The sequence below is a fragment of the Panthera leo genome, chromosome F3 (assembly GCF_018350215.1).
Source record: "Panthera leo isolate Ple1 chromosome F3, P.leo_Ple1_pat1.1, whole genome shotgun sequence".
Classification (NCBI taxonomy): Eukaryota; Metazoa; Chordata; class Mammalia; order Carnivora; family Felidae; genus Panthera; species Panthera leo.
The window spans coordinates 57,270,208-57,287,529 of record NC_056696.1 but is presented as its reverse complement, the minus strand read 5'-3'; the positions used below and the strand labels follow the sequence as shown (position 1 = coordinate 57,287,529).

At 41.7% G+C, this 17,322-nt stretch overlaps 1 protein-coding gene across 1 annotated transcript in view; it reads right to left on the bottom strand.

Moving 5' to 3' along the window:
- IARS2 (isoleucyl-tRNA synthetase 2, mitochondrial) overlaps positions 1-12,667 on the bottom strand; it is a 69,552-nt gene extending 56,885 nt beyond the window's left edge. Inside the window, exons 1-2 of the mRNA XM_042924604.1 lie at positions 12,289-12,667; positions 10,677-10,799 (exon numbers count right to left, since the gene is read on the bottom strand). Coding sequence (XP_042780538.1) covers positions 10,677-10,799; positions 12,289-12,555 — 390 coding nt within the window. The 5' untranslated portion in view covers positions 12,556-12,667. The remainder of the gene's footprint in view (positions 1-10,676; positions 10,800-12,288) is intronic.
- Between the last annotated feature and the right edge of the window lie 4,655 nt (positions 12,668-17,322).

Here is a 17,322-nt window from a genome sequence, read left to right as displayed (position 1 = left end):
AGAACCACAGGGACACGCTTGGCACTGAATCTGGGGGAGTAATTTTAAAACCCAACCTTTAAAGCTCCTGGAAATGGCCCTACAGGTATGCAACAGATGAAGCAACATCTATACGAGAAACGATTCTGTAAAAATTTGGTAGGAAAAGTGAGAGTCCGTGGCATCCGAACCAAGACCATTCCCTCCCTCCAGCCTGCCAGCTCAGCACAGCAGAGAATCCACTCCGGTCTACTGCTGCCAACAACACAGGGCTCCCTCTCCAGTCCCCCCCAGCTCCCGGGCTGCAGGGAGGTCTTCCCCAGAGAGGGCAAGCGTTTCTGTCAGCACTTCTGACCCTGCCCCAGCTCCCTGCAGCTGAGGCTCTAAGGTCCAGGCAAGGGCAGTCGAGAGATGGGCCTCCCTCCACTTGGCCCCCACTCAGGGAACACGCTCTACTCTAGGTGAAAGTCCGCTGGGAAGACTGGGGCTCCAATCCCACTTGTCTAGGCTCATAAGATGGTGGTTCTACAACAGGAAAGGCAGGTCAAGATCGCAGACTACTGACTCTCCCACGAGTGCTCAGCTCCTAAAACGGGGGTGTCTCTCACAGAAAAGTATACAGTTGTCCCCACTCTTGGCTCCAGAGCCCTGGCCGGGAGACTGTCCGTGAGGAGAGGAACAAGCAGTAAAAAAATGGCTCTTACTCTCTTCCCAGCAACAGAGCACAGAGAAATCCAGGCCTAAGGAGGCTGTCGAAACCAGCGGAGGCAGTGGGGAAAGGCAGTTAGTTGGAAGAAGGTTCACAGATTCAAGATGACACGGGCTAAAATCTAGGTCGGCTAGTTTGCAGGAGAAAACCAGAAGACACAGCTGGGCGGGACCCTCCTGGGCTGAGAACAAATGTCAAACACTGACTCCAGGACCTAATACTTCGAAGGATCCCCCAAATTTGATGGATTAGTCTATAGAACAGATTATGCCCCAGGGCACTTTTGAAAATAAGAGAGAAAACAGTAGGAAATCTTCAGAGTAAAATAGATGGGTTTTGTCAGGGAAAGAGGATGGGCATCCTGCCAAAACCACAGCCAACCCAGGGTGACTGAGCATACCCAAAGCTGTGCCTCCCCGAGAAGCAACATCAGAGGCTTAATGCTGAAGAAAAATAGGAGAGGGTGGAAAGAGACCTCAAAAAAACCCAAAAAAAACAAAAAACCAAAATCCATGCAGTCGCTACACATATAAACAAGAAAGTCATAATAAAAAGCCATGAGGGGGGGAAGGTGTCCAAGAGGTAATTATTAAGATTTATTAAAATATATTATCTAAAATGCCCAGTTTCTAACAAAAAAAATCCCTGCAAGACACATAAATATTTCTCATCACCAGCATCCACTGCTGTGCACATGCACGAGGCTAACCTCTGCAGCTGTACAACTACGTGCCGACAATCAGGGATCCCGTAGCTGCTGGCCCACAGGCACGGAGCCAACCCTGACTCCCGTCACTGGCCTGCATAGCTTTGAGGGCCTGCAGCTAGCTCCCGTAGTCACACAAATGCATGCTGACAGCCAAGGCCCCCCCAACTGTTTATGGGTCTGGCTTGGCCCTGATTCATTTCACTGACCTGCATGCCACCAGCCCCAGTGTCCATGACCACCCTCCATTACCGTGCATAGGCTGTGGCTAGCCACAGCAGTCACAGGAGTACAAACCAACAGCCAGGGTCCCTGAGCTGACTATCTGACCAATGGTGGCCCCGGACACTGCTCCTGGCTCTGACCCTCCCCATTGCCTGTGTCTGCGGCTGGCCCCTACCACCACATTGGCTCCCACGGCAAGGCATCAGGCCACCACCACCACCTGCCCTGGTCCTTAGCCATTGGACCTGAAGGCACTGCTGAGGACCCCAGCAGCCCATACGCCCATGGTGGACCATTCACAGATCTAATCAACGATCACACCATTGTTGATGTCGTGCTCCCAACTGCCTGAGCGGACAAGATACTACACCAGCCCCATCCCTAACCTAGAATTGCCAGGGGGAGGAAAAAAAGTCAATCGAAAATCCTAGATGCAGCAATCCCAGTTACACCCTGCACCACAGCACACTCCAGCATGCCCCCATCTATATGTGAGTTCTTTCCATAAAGTCTCGAAGAGGTGATTGCTTCTTCAAATGCATAGTCATCTACACAAGGCTGCAGGAATCATGAAGAATCAAAGAAACACGATACTGCCAAAGGAACAAAGTAAACTTCTAATAAAACACACACACACACACACACACACACACACACACACAAATTAAGATCCATAAAATGCCTGACAAACATTTCAAAATAACTGTCCTAAAGATGCTCCAAGAGCAACAAGAGATCAGACATGTACAATTTAACAAAATCGGAAAAATAATATGAGAGTAAAATTAAAAGTTCAATCCAAGATAAAAAACAATGATGAACCAACAATACATTTGGGGGCTGGAGAATACAGTGACTAAACTGAAGAATTCAATGGAGAGCTTCAACAGCCCACATGACCCATCAGAAGAAAAGAATCAGTGAAATCAAAGACAGATCATTTGAAATTATCCAGTCAAAGGTACAAAAGATACAAGAATGAAAAGGAATAAAGAAAGCCTACAGAACTAGTCTGAAACTACTTTTTAAAAAATATATGTTTTATGAGAATCCCAGAAGGAAAAGAGAGGGGGAAAAGGGTCAGAAAACTCAAAGAAACTATAGCTGAGAATTTCCTAAATCTGGGGAGATACATGGACATCCAAGTTCACTAAGCTCATACATTCCCAAACAAACGCAACCCAAAGAGATTTCTGAAAGACACATTATAATAAAACTGTCAAAAATCAAAGACAAAGCAAGAACCCTGAGAGCTGCAAAGGAAAAAAGCTTGTCAATTTTAAGAGATTCCCCCACACCCTCCCATGAGGCTATCAGATTTCTCTATAGAACCCTTGCACACCCAGAGTGGAATGACGCATTCAAAATGCTGTAAATAAACTTCCAACCAAGAACACTTGATCCAGCAGAGCTGTCCTTGAGAAATGAAGGAGAGAGACCTTCCCAGACAAAGTCACCACCACTAGACCTGCCATATAAGTCAAAATTTCAGAAATTCTTAAAGGAGCTCTTCAAGCTGCAATAAAAGGATGCGATTTACTACCAGAGCACATGAAAATAATCAAGGTGAGTCTATAGTCAGATTCAACATACCCCAATAGTGTAATATGTTGGTGCGTTTATGGTGTAACTCTAATATAAAGACCAAAGGACAGAAGAATTGAAGATAACTACAGTGGGGAGCGCAGCTGGCTCAGTCAGTTAAAGCTTCTGACTCCTGATCTCGGCTCGGGTCATGATCTCACGGTTTGTGAATGTGAGGCCGGCATTGGGCTCTGTACTGATGGCACAGAGCCTGCTTGGGATTCTGTCTCTCCTTTTCTCTGCCCCTCTCCACTTCACACACACGTGGTCTCTCTTTCCCTCTCTCTCAAAATAAATAAATAAACTTATTGGTGGACATTGAATTTGCTTCCAGTTTAAAAAAAAAAAAAGATAACTATAGCAACAATAACTGGCTAGTATATACACTGTATAAAAAGATGTAAATTATGACATCAAAAACATAAAATGTGTTAGAGGCAGTAAAAGGATAGAGTTTTTGCATGTGACTGAAGTTAAGCTGCTATCAGCTTAGAGGACTGTTATATTTTATGTAAGCCTCATGGTAACCACAAAGTAAAAACCTTCAGGAAATGTATAAAAGAAAAAGAGAAGCAAATCAAAGCATACCACTATGAAAAAAATCATCAATTCACAAAGGAAGACAGAGAGGAACAAACAGAAAACAGTATATTGGGATGAGTAAGTCCTTGCCTATCGATGATTACTTTAAATGTACATGGATTACATCACCCATCAATAGATGTGGGGTGGCTGAATGGATGAGAAAACAAAACCCAACTGTGCTCCCTATAAGAGACTCACGTGTAAGCTATAAGGACACATGTAGGGATTAGGTGAAGGGACGGAAAAAGATTCCACAAAAATGGAAACCCAAAGAGAAATATTAGACAAAACAGATTTTAAGCCAAAAACTGTAACAAGAGATGTGGTCATCATCATGATAAAGGAGTCAATTCACCAGGAGGATATGACAGTCTTAAAAACTTATGCATCCAACATCAGAGCACCTGAATACATTAACTAACTACTAACAGATCTGAGGGAAAAAAAAAAAAGACAAGAACACAATAATAGTAGAGGACTTCAATACCCCATTTTCAACAATGAATAGGTCAAGTCATACAGACAGAACATCAGTAAAGACACATTGGACTTGAACTATACTTTAAATCAAATGGACCTAACAGATAAACACTGAACATTCCATCTAATAGCAGCAGAAGAGCACCAGAGCACCATCCAGGATGGACCATATATTAGGCTATAAAACAAGCCTTAACAATGTAGAAAGATTAAGATCCCATCAAGTATCTTTTCATACCAAAATGGTATAAAGTTAGAAATCAATAATAGGAAAAAACCGGAAAATTCACAAATATGTGGAAAATAATCAACACATTTCTGAAAAACCAATGGGTCAAATAAGAAATCAAGGGGTGCCTGGGTGGCTCAGTCGGTTAAGCATCCGACTTCAGCTCAGGTCATGATCTTGCGGTCCGTGAGTTCGAGCCCTGCGTCAGGCTCTGTGCTGACAGCTCAGAGCCTGGAGCCTGTTTCCCATTCTGTGTCTCCCTCTCTCTCTGACCCTCCCCCGTTCATGCTGTCTCTCCCTGTCTCAAAAATAAATAAATATTTTTTTAAAAAAATAAAAAAAAGAAGTCCAAAATATATTGAAGCAAACAAATATGGAAACACAACATACCAAACAAACCTTAGGGAATGGAGCAAAAGCAGTTCTTAGAGGAAAGTTTATAGCAATAACTGCTTACCTTAAAAAGCAAGAAAGAGGGGGACATGGGTGGCTCAGTTGGTTAAGTGTCCAACTCTTCATTTCGGCCCAGGTCACGATCTTCCAGTTCATTAGTTTGAGCCCTACATCTGGCTCTACGCTGACAGCACGGAGGCTGCTTGGGATTCTCTTTTTCCCTCTCTCTGCCCCTCCCCACCTCAAAATAAATAAACTCAAAAAAAAAAAAAAAAAAAGCAAGAGGGGCGCCTGTGTGGCTCAGTTAAGCATCTGAATTCAGCTCAGGTCATCATCTCGCATTCGTGGGTTTAAGCCCCATGTCAGGCTCTGTGCGGACACCACAGAGCCTAGAGCCTGCTTTGGATTCTGGGTCTCCCTCTCTCTCTGCCCCTCCCCTGCTCATGCTCTGTTCTCACTCTCTCAAAAATAAACATTAAAAAAAATTTTTTTTTTAAATAAAAAGGCAAGAAAGATCCCAGACTATGCAAGTTTATAGCTCAAGGAACTAGAAAAGAACTAAGCCCAAAATTAGCAGAAGGAAGTAAAATGACAAAGATCAGAACAGAAATAAATGAAATAGAAAACAGGAAAACAACAGGAAAGATCAACAAAACTTAGGGTGGGTTTGTTTTTTTTTTTTTGAAAAGATAAAATTGACAAATTGTTAGCTAGACTTACTGAGAAGAGAAAAAATTCAAATAAGTACAATTATAAATGAAAAAGGAGGTATTACAACTCATACATGAAAAAGACAAAGAACCGTAAGAGATTACTATTAACAATTATATGCCAAGAAATTGAATAGCTCAGAGGAAACGGGTAAATTCCTAGAAACATCCAGCCAACCAGGGCTGAATCATGAAAAAATAGAAAATCTGAAGAGACCAGTAACAAGTAGGGAGATCAAATCAGTAACTAAATACCTCCCAACAAAGAAAAGCCCAAGACCATATGGCTCCACTTGTGAATTCTACCAAATATTTATAGAAGAATGAATGCCAAACCTTTTCAAACTCATCCAAAAAAATGAGGCCAGCATTACCATGATACCAATGTCAGATAAGGGCACTATAAAAAACTATAGTTCAAAATCCCTGATGAATATAGATGCAAAAGTTCTCAACAAAATGCTATCAAACCAAATTTAACAGTACTTTAAAAGGATGATACACCATGAGCAAATGAGATTTATCCCTGGGATTCAAAGATGAACATACACCCAAAAATGATACAAAAAGTTAATTGACGGAAAGATAGAAATCATAGCATTATCTCAATAGAAGCAGAAAAAGCATGTGGCAGAATTCAACATCCTTCCCTGATAAAAACTCTTGACAAAGTGGGTACAGGAGGAACGTACCTCAACATAATAAATACCAGTGGCACCTGGGCGGCTCAGTTGGTTAAGCGTCCAACTTCGGCTCAGGTCATGATCTTGCAGTTCATGAGTTCGAGCCCCATGTCAGGCTCTGTGCTGACAGCTCAGAGCTCGGAGCCTACTTTAGATTCTGTGTCTCCCTCTCTCTCCGCCCTTCCCCTGCTTACGCATGCTCGCGCTCTCTCTCTCTCTCAAAAATAAAAACATTAAAAAAAAAAACATAAAGACCATATATGATAAGCCCACAGATACCATCATATTCAACAGTGAGAAGTTGAAAGCTTTTCCTCTAAGATCACAAATAATACAAGGGTGCCCTCTCTCACCACTCCTATTCAATATAGTATTGAAGGTCTTGCCAGAGAACATAGGCAAAAAGAAAAAAGAAAAAGAAAAGACATCACCCAAACGAAAGGAAGAAGTTAAAATTATGTTTGTAGATGACATGATCTTATACACAGAAAATCCTAAACACTCAATCAGAAGCTATTAGAATAAATTCATTAAAGTTTCAGGACACAAAATCAACATACAGAAAGGAGTAATATTTCTATACACTAACAATGAATTGTTAAAAAAAGAAGAAAAGGAGGAAAACAATCCCATCACATTTATAATAGTGCCATAAAAACCACAACAAATAAATTTAACCAAGGGGCTGAAATATCTGTATATACACTAAAAACATTTTAACAATAAAATGTCCATACTACAAAGACTCAATGCAATCCCTGTCAAAATTCCAGTGAATTTTTTACAGAAATAGAAAAACAATCCTAACATTTGTAATAAATTACAAAACACTCCAAATAGCCAAAGAAAATTTGAGAAAGAACAAAGCCGGAAGCATCACACTTCCTGACTTCAAACTATATTACAGAGCTTTGGTAATCAAAACAGTATGGTATTGGCAGAAAAACAAAACAAAAACCTAGATCGATGGAACTGAATTAAGAGTCTAGAAATAAATCCTTGTCAATTAATATCTGACAAGAGAAACAAGAAAACTCAATGGGGATAAATGGTGCTGGGAAAACTGTATATTCACATGCAGAAGAATGAAAATGGGCCTCTATCTTACACCACTCACAAAACTTAACTGAAATGGATTAAGAACTTAATTATAAGATCTGAAACTGTGAACTACTAGAAGAAAATATATGAAAAAGCTCCTTTACTTAGCAATGATTTTTGTTACACAAACAATAAATGCAAAAATTAAAAAAAAATGCGACTGTCACCAAACTAAAAAGCTTATTCCTCACTGCAAAAACCAAAAAAAAGAAACCATCAACAAAATGAAAAGCAAGCCTAAGGAATAGGAGAAACTATTTGGGGATCATCTATCTGATAAGGGTTTAAGATCCAAAATATAAGGAACTCATGCAAATCAAAGGCAAAACAATCAAAACAACAAAAAAAAAATCTGATTTAAAAATGGACAAAGGACCCAAACGTTTTTCCAAAGAGGAGATACAAATGACAAACAAGTACATGGAAAGTCGCTGCAAGTATCTAATCATCTGGAATATCAAAACCACAATGAGGTATCACTTCAGCCTTGTTAGGATGGCTGTTATCAAAAAGATAAAAGATAACAAGTGTTGGTGAGGGTGTGGGGAAATGGGAACCCCTGTGCACTGATGGTTCAAATGTGAATTAGTGCAGCTGCTATGGAAACAAGCATGGAGGTTCCTCAATACACTGCAAATAGAACTGGCATATGATCCAGAAAAGATCCAGCAATTCCACTTAGTGGGTATATATCCAAAGGGAACAAAATCACTATCTGGAAGAGAGAGCTGCACGCCTGGGTTCACTGTAGCATTGTTTACAACAGTCAAGACATGGAAACAACCAAAGTGCCCATCAATGGACGAATGGATAAGAAGTTGTGGTGGACATATATAATGGAATACTATCTAGCCGTGAAAAAGAAGGAAATCATGCTATTTGCAACATGGATGGACCTTGAGGGCATTATTCTAAGCGAAATAAGTTAGAGAAAGACAAATACGGATGCTCTCACATATATATGCAATCTTAAGAAAACTGAAGTCATAAAATGTTTCTAATTTTGATGAAGTCTAATTTATCATTTTTCCTTTTTTAAATCATTTTTGTAAATAAAACAGAGAAGGGGCGCCTGGGTGGCTCAGTCGGTTAAGCGTCTGACTTCGGCTCAGGTCATGATCTCACAGTCTGTGAGTTCGAGCCCCGCATCGGGCTCTGTGCTGATGGCTCAGAGCCTGGAGCCTGCTTCCGATTCTGTGTCTCCCTCTCTCTCTGCCCCTTCCCTGCTCATGCTCCGTCTCTCTCTGTCTCAAAAATAAATAAAAACATTAAGAAAAAAAATTAAAAAATAAAAAATAAAACAGAGAAAAGATTGATAGTTGCCAGAGGCAGGGGTTGGGTGGGGGGAAATGAATGAAGGTGGTCAATATATACAAACTTCAAGTTATAAGGTTAATAAATTCTGTGGGTATAATGTACAGAATGGTGACTATAGTTAACAGTACTGTAATGTATATTTGAAAGTTGCTAAGACAGTCAGTGGTAAAAGTTCTCATCACAAGAAAATCAAAATTTGTAACCGTGTGCCAAGATGCATGTTAACTAACTGTGGTATTCATTCAGCAATACATACATACATCAAACCATTATGTTGTACACCTTAAACGAATACAATGTTATATGTCTCTTACACCTCAATAAAATGGCGGGGAGGGGGGTTAAAATTAGTCCTCTCAAAAAACTGCATACTGTTTACTATCCACCTCACACAATTGACCTGACAGTACCTGCTAGTACTCTCAAAACTCAGCTTACCTTCTCTGATACTGCAGTCAAAAAATTATCCTAAAACCTATATGGAAAGGCAAAGGAACTGAAATTAACACAATTTTGAAAAACAGTAAAATGGGAACACAAAGACTACCCAATTTGAAGACTTATTCTATAGCTAGAGTCACCAAAACTGTGGTATTACCAGGACAGACAAATAGATTAATGGAACAAAATAGAGAATCTAAAAATGGAGAATCATTTGCCAAACTGATTTTTTGACAGTGGTACAAAAGCAACTCATTAGGGAAAAGAGTGCCAAGAAATGGTGATAGACATCAATAGGGAAAAAAACAACCCTCAGTATAAGTCTCACATCTTATATAAAAGTTAATGCAAAATGTATCACGGACTTAAATGTAAAATGTAAAAGTTTTAGAAAAAATATGGGAGAAAATCTTCAGGATGGAAGGCCTGGGAAACAGTTCTTAGACATGACACTACAAGCATGATTCATAAAAGGAAAAACTGATAAACTGAACTTCATCAACATTAATAATGTTCTAGGGGGCACCTGGCTGGCTCATTCAGAACAACATGTGACTCTTGATCTCCGGGGTCATGAGTTCGAGCCCCACATTCGGGGTAGAGATTACTTAGAAAAAATTAAGGACACTTACTCTTCAATATACCTTGAAAAGACAAGCTACAGTCTGGAAGAAATAGTTGCAAACCACATATCTGACAAGGTTTAATACCTAGGCTATACACATAAAGAACTCTCAAAACACAGCAGTAAGATAAATAAACAGTCCAAGTAGAAAATGGACATGATCAAGGTGCCGGCAGACTCAGTCTGGTGAGGGCTGCTTTCTGGTTCACAGACCAATATCATTTTGCCGTACCCTCACAGGGCTAAGATGGACAAGGAAGCTCTCTGAGGTTTTTTTTTTTTTTTGTAAGGGCACTAATCTCACTGATAAGGGCTCTACCCTCATGATTTAGTCATCTCCCTAAGGCCCCACCTCCAAGTACCATCACATTAGAGATTATTAGGTTTCAACATATAAATAGCGGGAGGAGAAGAACAAGTATTCCGTCTACAGCAACTATCTAACATTTATATATTTTACTTCTTTGTGTTATTATGTCTTTTTCATTAGAGCATAAGCTCTGTAAAGACAAGATTTATCTTTATTTTGTTCACTGCTATTACCTGAGTCCAGAAAAATGCCTGGCACATAGCAGGTGCTGAATAATTATTTACTGAATAAAATATCTACTAATCTAAAATAACAATAAGCTCAAAGCAAATACCAGGGATGTTATTTTCCATACAGCACTAAAACTATTGCTGCTTTCTATTAAGACAATTTAGTTTTATGGAAACTAATTTGACAATAAATTTCATATAATAAAAAATTAAAAAAACAAAACAAAACATGTTTTTCACCAAAAAAAAAAGACAATTTAGTTTTATGCATCAATGCAAATTTACTTGTCATAAAAGCAAAATACACTTTGTAAAGTGTACTTATATAAAGGTTTTTCCCTCAGATCTTATAACTTAAATTACAATTACCTTATTTAAAGCGTGTCCAACATGTGGGTCACCATTTGCATAAGGAGGTCCATCATGAAGACAAAATTCTGTCTTTACTTTTCTTTCTCTTTGCCATGAATAAAGTTCTGAAAATCCACATTTCTGTTTAAAAAGAACCATAATATCTGAACATCACCCAAATACATACTCCTGCATCTTACCATAAGTAACAGCCAGCATTTGCTTATTTCTTATCCCATGCCAATGTATTCAACTCTAAAAGCTGATGGTGAAGTTTCTGAAATGCACATCTGAGTCCTCATCTTTTAAAACTTTTTAATAGTTTCCCTATAGGCTTCACATTGAGGTCTGAGCTCTTTATACTGTAAACAGGGCCCTGTTGAGGAGCACCAAATTCTGGCCAGTCTCTCGGCACTCTCCACCCTTCACGCCTCAGTCCAGCCATGCTGAAGGGCCTGTACACTACCCACCCCCCCACACCCACACACTCTTATCCTTGCTCTCCTTTGGCCTCAATACCTGCTACTGTCAAAATCCCAACAACACTCACTGCAGCCCTACCCCCCTTCTCTCACCTACCGTGTACCCTGGGCCCAGTCATTTTGCCCTTATGGGCATCCGTGTTCCCTCTTTTGAAAAAATGTTAACAACAACCAATTCACAGAGCTGGTGTGAAAATTACACGAGAAAACATCTGAAATTGTCACAGTTCCTGGCATAACAACAGTATTGAATAAGACACTTTAAAAAAGTAGATGGCAGGGCAGCTGGGTGGCTCAGTCGGTTAAGCATCAGACCCCTGGGGGTCTCGGCTCAGGTTATGATCTCATGGTTTGTGAGATCAAGCCCCACACGGGGCTCTGTGCTGACAGTGCTGAGCCTGCTTGGGATTCTCTCTCTCCCTCTGCACCTCCCCTGATCCTGCTCACTCACTCTCTCTCTCTCTCAAAATAAATAAATAAACTTTAAAAAAAAAAAAGTAGATGGCCAAAACAGGTTTATGAGTCTAGAAGTCTGATAACTGCCATACTAGGCTAAGCAAATTTACTTAACCAATATATGCTAACTATGGAGAATTTTTAAAACTCTGGAAGTACAGAAACTGAGAAGTGAATTTTCTCTTAGAAAACTCAGTCTAACACAGGAGAAAGGTGCACAGTTTAGGAAGGGGACTCTGAGGAAGTAAGTACAGCTACTCTGTTCTGCAAACAAGTCAGAATTCCAACTAGGAGCCTAACGACACCACAAAAGTAAGCTTCAACTTTCCCACATAATCGAAAATTTTATTTACAAGTGTCCATGTTAATTTACTTTTCACAAACCACTGGAAAAGTGTCCAAATTCGACTTGTTTTTGCCTAAAAAATGGCACTTATATTCAGCGCTGCTATGCGAGCATCCCTCTTTAATAATATTCTGCTCTGGAACCTGCTTCAACTGAGGGATTCACCTAGAGGTTTTCCAGCAAGAAACCCTGTCGGGAGACCCACTCGTCCGGTCACAACGTCGCCGCCCAAAGGAGTCTAGAACCCGCGGCCCTACCTGCCGGGGTGTGTGGGTCACCCGGAGCGGCTGCCGGCGAGGGCCCAGCTCCCCTCCGCCCCCAGGCCGGCCCGGGCCTCCCTGCCCACCTGCTGGATCTCCAGCTCCGTGTCGGGCTGCTGGCGGCCCAGCAGCTTCATGGGGAAGCTGGTCTGCGGCAGCAGCACTGTGTCCCGATATCTGCCATTACTCGAGTTCTGCAGCTGGTTACTGGCCCCGGTGACTGACCGCACCAAAAGCCTCCTCGTCGTCCCTCGCCATCCCGGGTGACAACGAAGATGGGGCGGCACCCACAGATTTCGGGCCGTGGCCAGAGCCGCCGCCCCCGGCCCGCGCGGGTGCAGCCCCCAACGCATGGCGGGCTAACCCCGACCTCCCCGTGAGCGCCAGGTCCTCCGCGGGAGGATCCCGCCCGGGGTCTGGAAAACACGGACCCCAGGGAACCTCCACGAGCTCTACCGGAGTGCGCACGCGCGCGGGGCACGGAAGAGGCCAGGAGCAGGTCCCTCCCGGGGGCGGAGAGAATCAAGCCATCTCGGGTCTTGGCGGCAACCCCGTGGGGGGCGGGGCTAACTCTGAGGGGCGGGGCAAGGTGTGGCGTGCCTGAAGGGGCTCAGATTTCAATCACACTGCCCTGTTTAGATATTTTTTATTTAACGCAGTATATCCAAGATATTATTACTTCAACATGTAATTAACATAAAATTATACAGAAGATATTACATTCTTTATCTTCATACTGAATCTTCAAAATTGGGTATGTATTTTACACATATAGCATATCTCAGCTTGGGCTAGTGATTTGCCCAGCGCTCAACAACTGTTTGGGAGCTAATGGCTACTTTAGTGGGCAACGCCTCCTTAGCTGAGTGCACAGTTCGGGACCAATATTATAAACCAACCTAATTATGTTACTTTCAGGTCCTCTATTATCCCTGTTATGTCCCACTCCTACAGAATAGTAGTGTGTAGGACTTCAGCTCTGGTTTCGGAAAGAAACCCACTTTTTTCTTAATGTTTATTTTTTTAGAGAGAAAGAGAGATAGCGAGCAGGGGAGGAGCAGAGAGAGAATGGGACAGAGGATCCAGAGCAGGCTCTGCACTGACAGCAGAGAGCCGATACTGGGCTAGAACCCATGAACCATCAGATCATGACCTGAGCCCAAGTTGGACGCTCAACTGACTGAGCCACCCAGGTGCCCCAGAAACCCATTATTCTACCGCGTTTTTGTAAAGTTTGTGTTAGGTCACTTCAGTTTTGCGCGCGCACACACACACACACACACACACACACACGCACAAAGGTGGGGGGGGGAATAGCATGCATCTGCTGCATTAGTACCTGTTTTCACTAACCGAAAGAAAACTGAAAAGGATTTTTGCTCTTAGGAAAACAAGTGAAAATAGCATCAAGTATTTGTTTTGCAGCAAGCATACACCCAAGCAACCAGAGTGGCCCCCCACCAAGCTCCTGCCCTGGGAACTACACACAGCGGCTAACCCTTTGAACTGTGTGTATGAGCATCTGTGCTCTATCTCCCTTTATTCTGTGCATCTGTTAGCAACATGTGTCCTAAGGTATCAGAAAAGCTTAAGAAAGGTTATTTTTGGGTGACTTGGAATGCTAAAGACATTTTTCCATATAAATTAATGGTAATTGTTTCTTTGCTTTACTCCATTTAGGCTTATGAAAGGTTTCATAGGAACACTCTACTTTCAGAGGGAAACCTGTATTCGGTTGTCCAGGTCATAGTAGTTTACAGTTGTTACTTTTTCATTGTAGAGTATATCTCTTCCTATTCATAAGACACAACATCTAGAAGATTTGGCTTAAATAAATAAAAAGACTGATTTTCTACAAAAAGAAAAAGAAAATTTTATATGGAAAAACATGCCACAAAGTAAGAAGGCAAGTGGCAAATAGTAAGCATTCGGTGTCAGCTTTTCACCTTTTGTCATGCTTTTTGAAAGTTTGTGTTAGGCCGCTTCAATTTCACACACACACACACACACACAGTGAAAACGGCATTCATTACCTACATTAGTACTTGTTTTCAGTAATTGAAACAGGTCAGCTCCTTACCTCTATTAACTCATTTAATCATTAAACCCTATAAAGTGAAGAGATAACATGCCAAAACAACCCTATGAGGTGAGGTAGGTACTATGGTTATTGCCATTTTACAGTCAAGGAAACTGAGGCACATAGTGTTGAGTAACTTGCCTAAGACCATAGAACTAAGAAGTGAGAGATAGGATTTAAATTCGGGCAATTGGGTTCTAGTGGCCATGTGGATAATCATTATACTATATTACCTCTCCTACACTGTACTGTGGGACAAAACATTTGCAAACACATTTTAAAAATTAATATCCATGATGTATAAGGACCTGCTACAAATCAAGAAAATAAATATCAACAGCCAAATAGAAAAAAAGGTCATAGGGTAAGAATAGGCATTCACAGAGAAATGGAAACAGCCAATAAACAAACATACTCAAAGATACTCAACTTTAAGAATCATCAAGTACAGGCAGATAAGATACCATTTCCATCCAACAAATTAAAGCAAATATTAAGGCATTTGATAATAAGGCGTGGGAGGGCATATGAAAGTGGCCTCTCTCACACTGCTGGTGGTAATGTAAAATTTGTACTGCCTTTTTGATGTTTATTTTTTCTACTTTTGAGAGAGAGCAGAAGCAGGGGAGGGGCAGAGAGAGTGGGGGACAGAGGATCCAAAGCAGGCTCTGTGCTTCCAGCAGTGAGCCTGATGTGGGGCTCAGACTCACAAACAATGAGATCATGACCTGAGCGGAAGTTGGATGCTCAACCAACTGAGCCACCCGAGTGCCCCTATACTGCCTTTTTGAATGGCAATTGGCAATATCTGTCAACATTTCACTTTTGACCTGCAGTTCTGCATCGGGGAAACTATCCTGTGAGCTTCAGTCTCACGGGAGCACAATGATGAATGTACGGGGAAGCTCTTCTAACCAACCTCTACATAACCCATTGCTGAATTCAACAGTGTTCTCTGTCTCCCCATAAAACCTGAGGGTACACTGAGCCCTCAGAGCAGAAGGCTACTCTCTGACACCTGCAGACTTCCCTTCTCACCTGTTGAGTTTACAGTCATGTTTATCCTTAAACTTATTCAAGCCAGTTGTACTCGTTTTGTATTACATAATTATAAAGACCAGCATATGCTTAAAATGGTAAATTTTGTTATATACCTATTTTACCACAATAAATGATCTAAGTCTCAAAGTTATTACGAAAATCAAATGAGACTGTATAGGTAAAAGATTTCTCGGGGCACCTGGGTGGCTCAGTCGGTTAAGCATCCGACTTCAGCTCAGGTCATGATCTCACTGTCCGTGAGTTCAAGACCTGCGTTGGGCTCTGTGCTGACGACTCGGAGCCTGGAGCCTGTTTCAGATTCTGTGTCTCCCTCTCTCTCTCTGCCCCTTCCCCACTCATGCTCTGTCAAAAATAAATAAGCATTTAAAAAAAAGTTTTAAAAAAAGATTTCTCAAACTAGAACTCCTGTAATGGTAGCCATTTGTTGATATTCTCCGATGAGCTGTTGTTTTTTTTTAATGGAAATTATTGTTTCTACTCATAAAAGTTTGGGAGTTACAGAAGAGCACACAGAAACAAAAATGGTTCACTGACTTCTCTCTTCCCAAAACCAATGCGGTTTTTTTAATGCAAAGGTAATTGCTTTTATGAAAATCAAGCTGAATGCTCTAAAGAGTCCAGTAAATTAAAATCTCCAAAACACAAAACAAACTGCTGTTAAATCAGGTGAAGATAAAACAAGTGCATAGTAGCGGAGAAAATATCATAAAAAAATTATAAGAATTCTGCAGTTAGAATGTGTCTCCGTTTGGGGGCGCCTGGGTGGCTCAGTCGGCTGAGCGTGTCCGACTTTGGCTCAGGTCATGATCTCAGGTTTGTGAGTTCCAGCCCCGCATGGGGCTCTGTGCTGACAGCTCGGAGCCTGGAGCCTGCTTCGGATTCTGTGTCTCCCTCGCTCTCTGCCCCTCCCCTGCTCACGCTCTGCCTCTCCCTCTCTCTCAAAAATAAATAAACATAAAAAAATTAAAAAAAAAAAACGTGTCTAAGTGTCTAAACTACAAAACTAGACAGTGCATTATGGCTCTGCATTCTCAGGAGACAGAAAGCAAAATTCCAATCCCAAAACACATGCTCTAAGAAAAGGCCTGGGCAGATAGTATCCTTTGCATTTTTTTCTTTTAAGCAATGAGAATGTCATGAATTACTTATCTAATTTAAAAAGAAAGTAGTACCTTTATTAATATGAAGGATACCTTTAACAATACAAAATCATAAGCAGGTTTTCCTCCGTGCCGCCGAGAAGCGAAAACAAAACCCCCAAATCGTTAACAAGGAACATCTAGCCAGGAAAAGAGACTATCCCCAGGGCTTACTGTCAGACATATGAAAGGGTCACAGACCCTTTTAAGAATCTCATAAATCCTGGGGCACCTGGGTGACTCAGTCGCTTGAGCATAGGATTTTGGGCTCAGGTCATGAGGTCATGATCACACCGTTGGTGAGTTCCAGCCGGCATCAGGCTCAGGTCAGAGCCCGTTTTGGATTCTCTGTCCCCCCCCACCTCTCTCTCTGTCCCTTCCCCACTGTGCTCTCTCTCTCTCTCTCTCTAAGCGAATAAACATTACAAAAAAAAAAAAAATCTCATAAATGTTTAAAAAAAAAAAAAGGTAAAAGCTAGTGACCATTTCGCAGAAAGTCCCACTGCCATTGCGAGCAGAAGTGCAGGTGTCGTGGACCTCCTGAAGCCACTTCTCGAACAACTGGGGTTCGAGGTTAAGCAGTCGCTGGCCGCCGCAGGGCGATATTACTATCTAACATTACTACTAACATTTTAAGAGTGAAACATACATACAAAGAGGACTGGAAGACCCCTGAAATCAGAATGAACCTTTAAAAGTAGACACACCCCTCGCTGTGACCCGAGGCGACATAGGCCGCCAGAAAGTTCAGGGAAAACACGGAGAAACGGAGTTACCCTGCAGGTCCGGAGTCTCCCGCGGTCGTGAGAGCAGCTGTTCTGCGCCTGCGCCGAATTTCC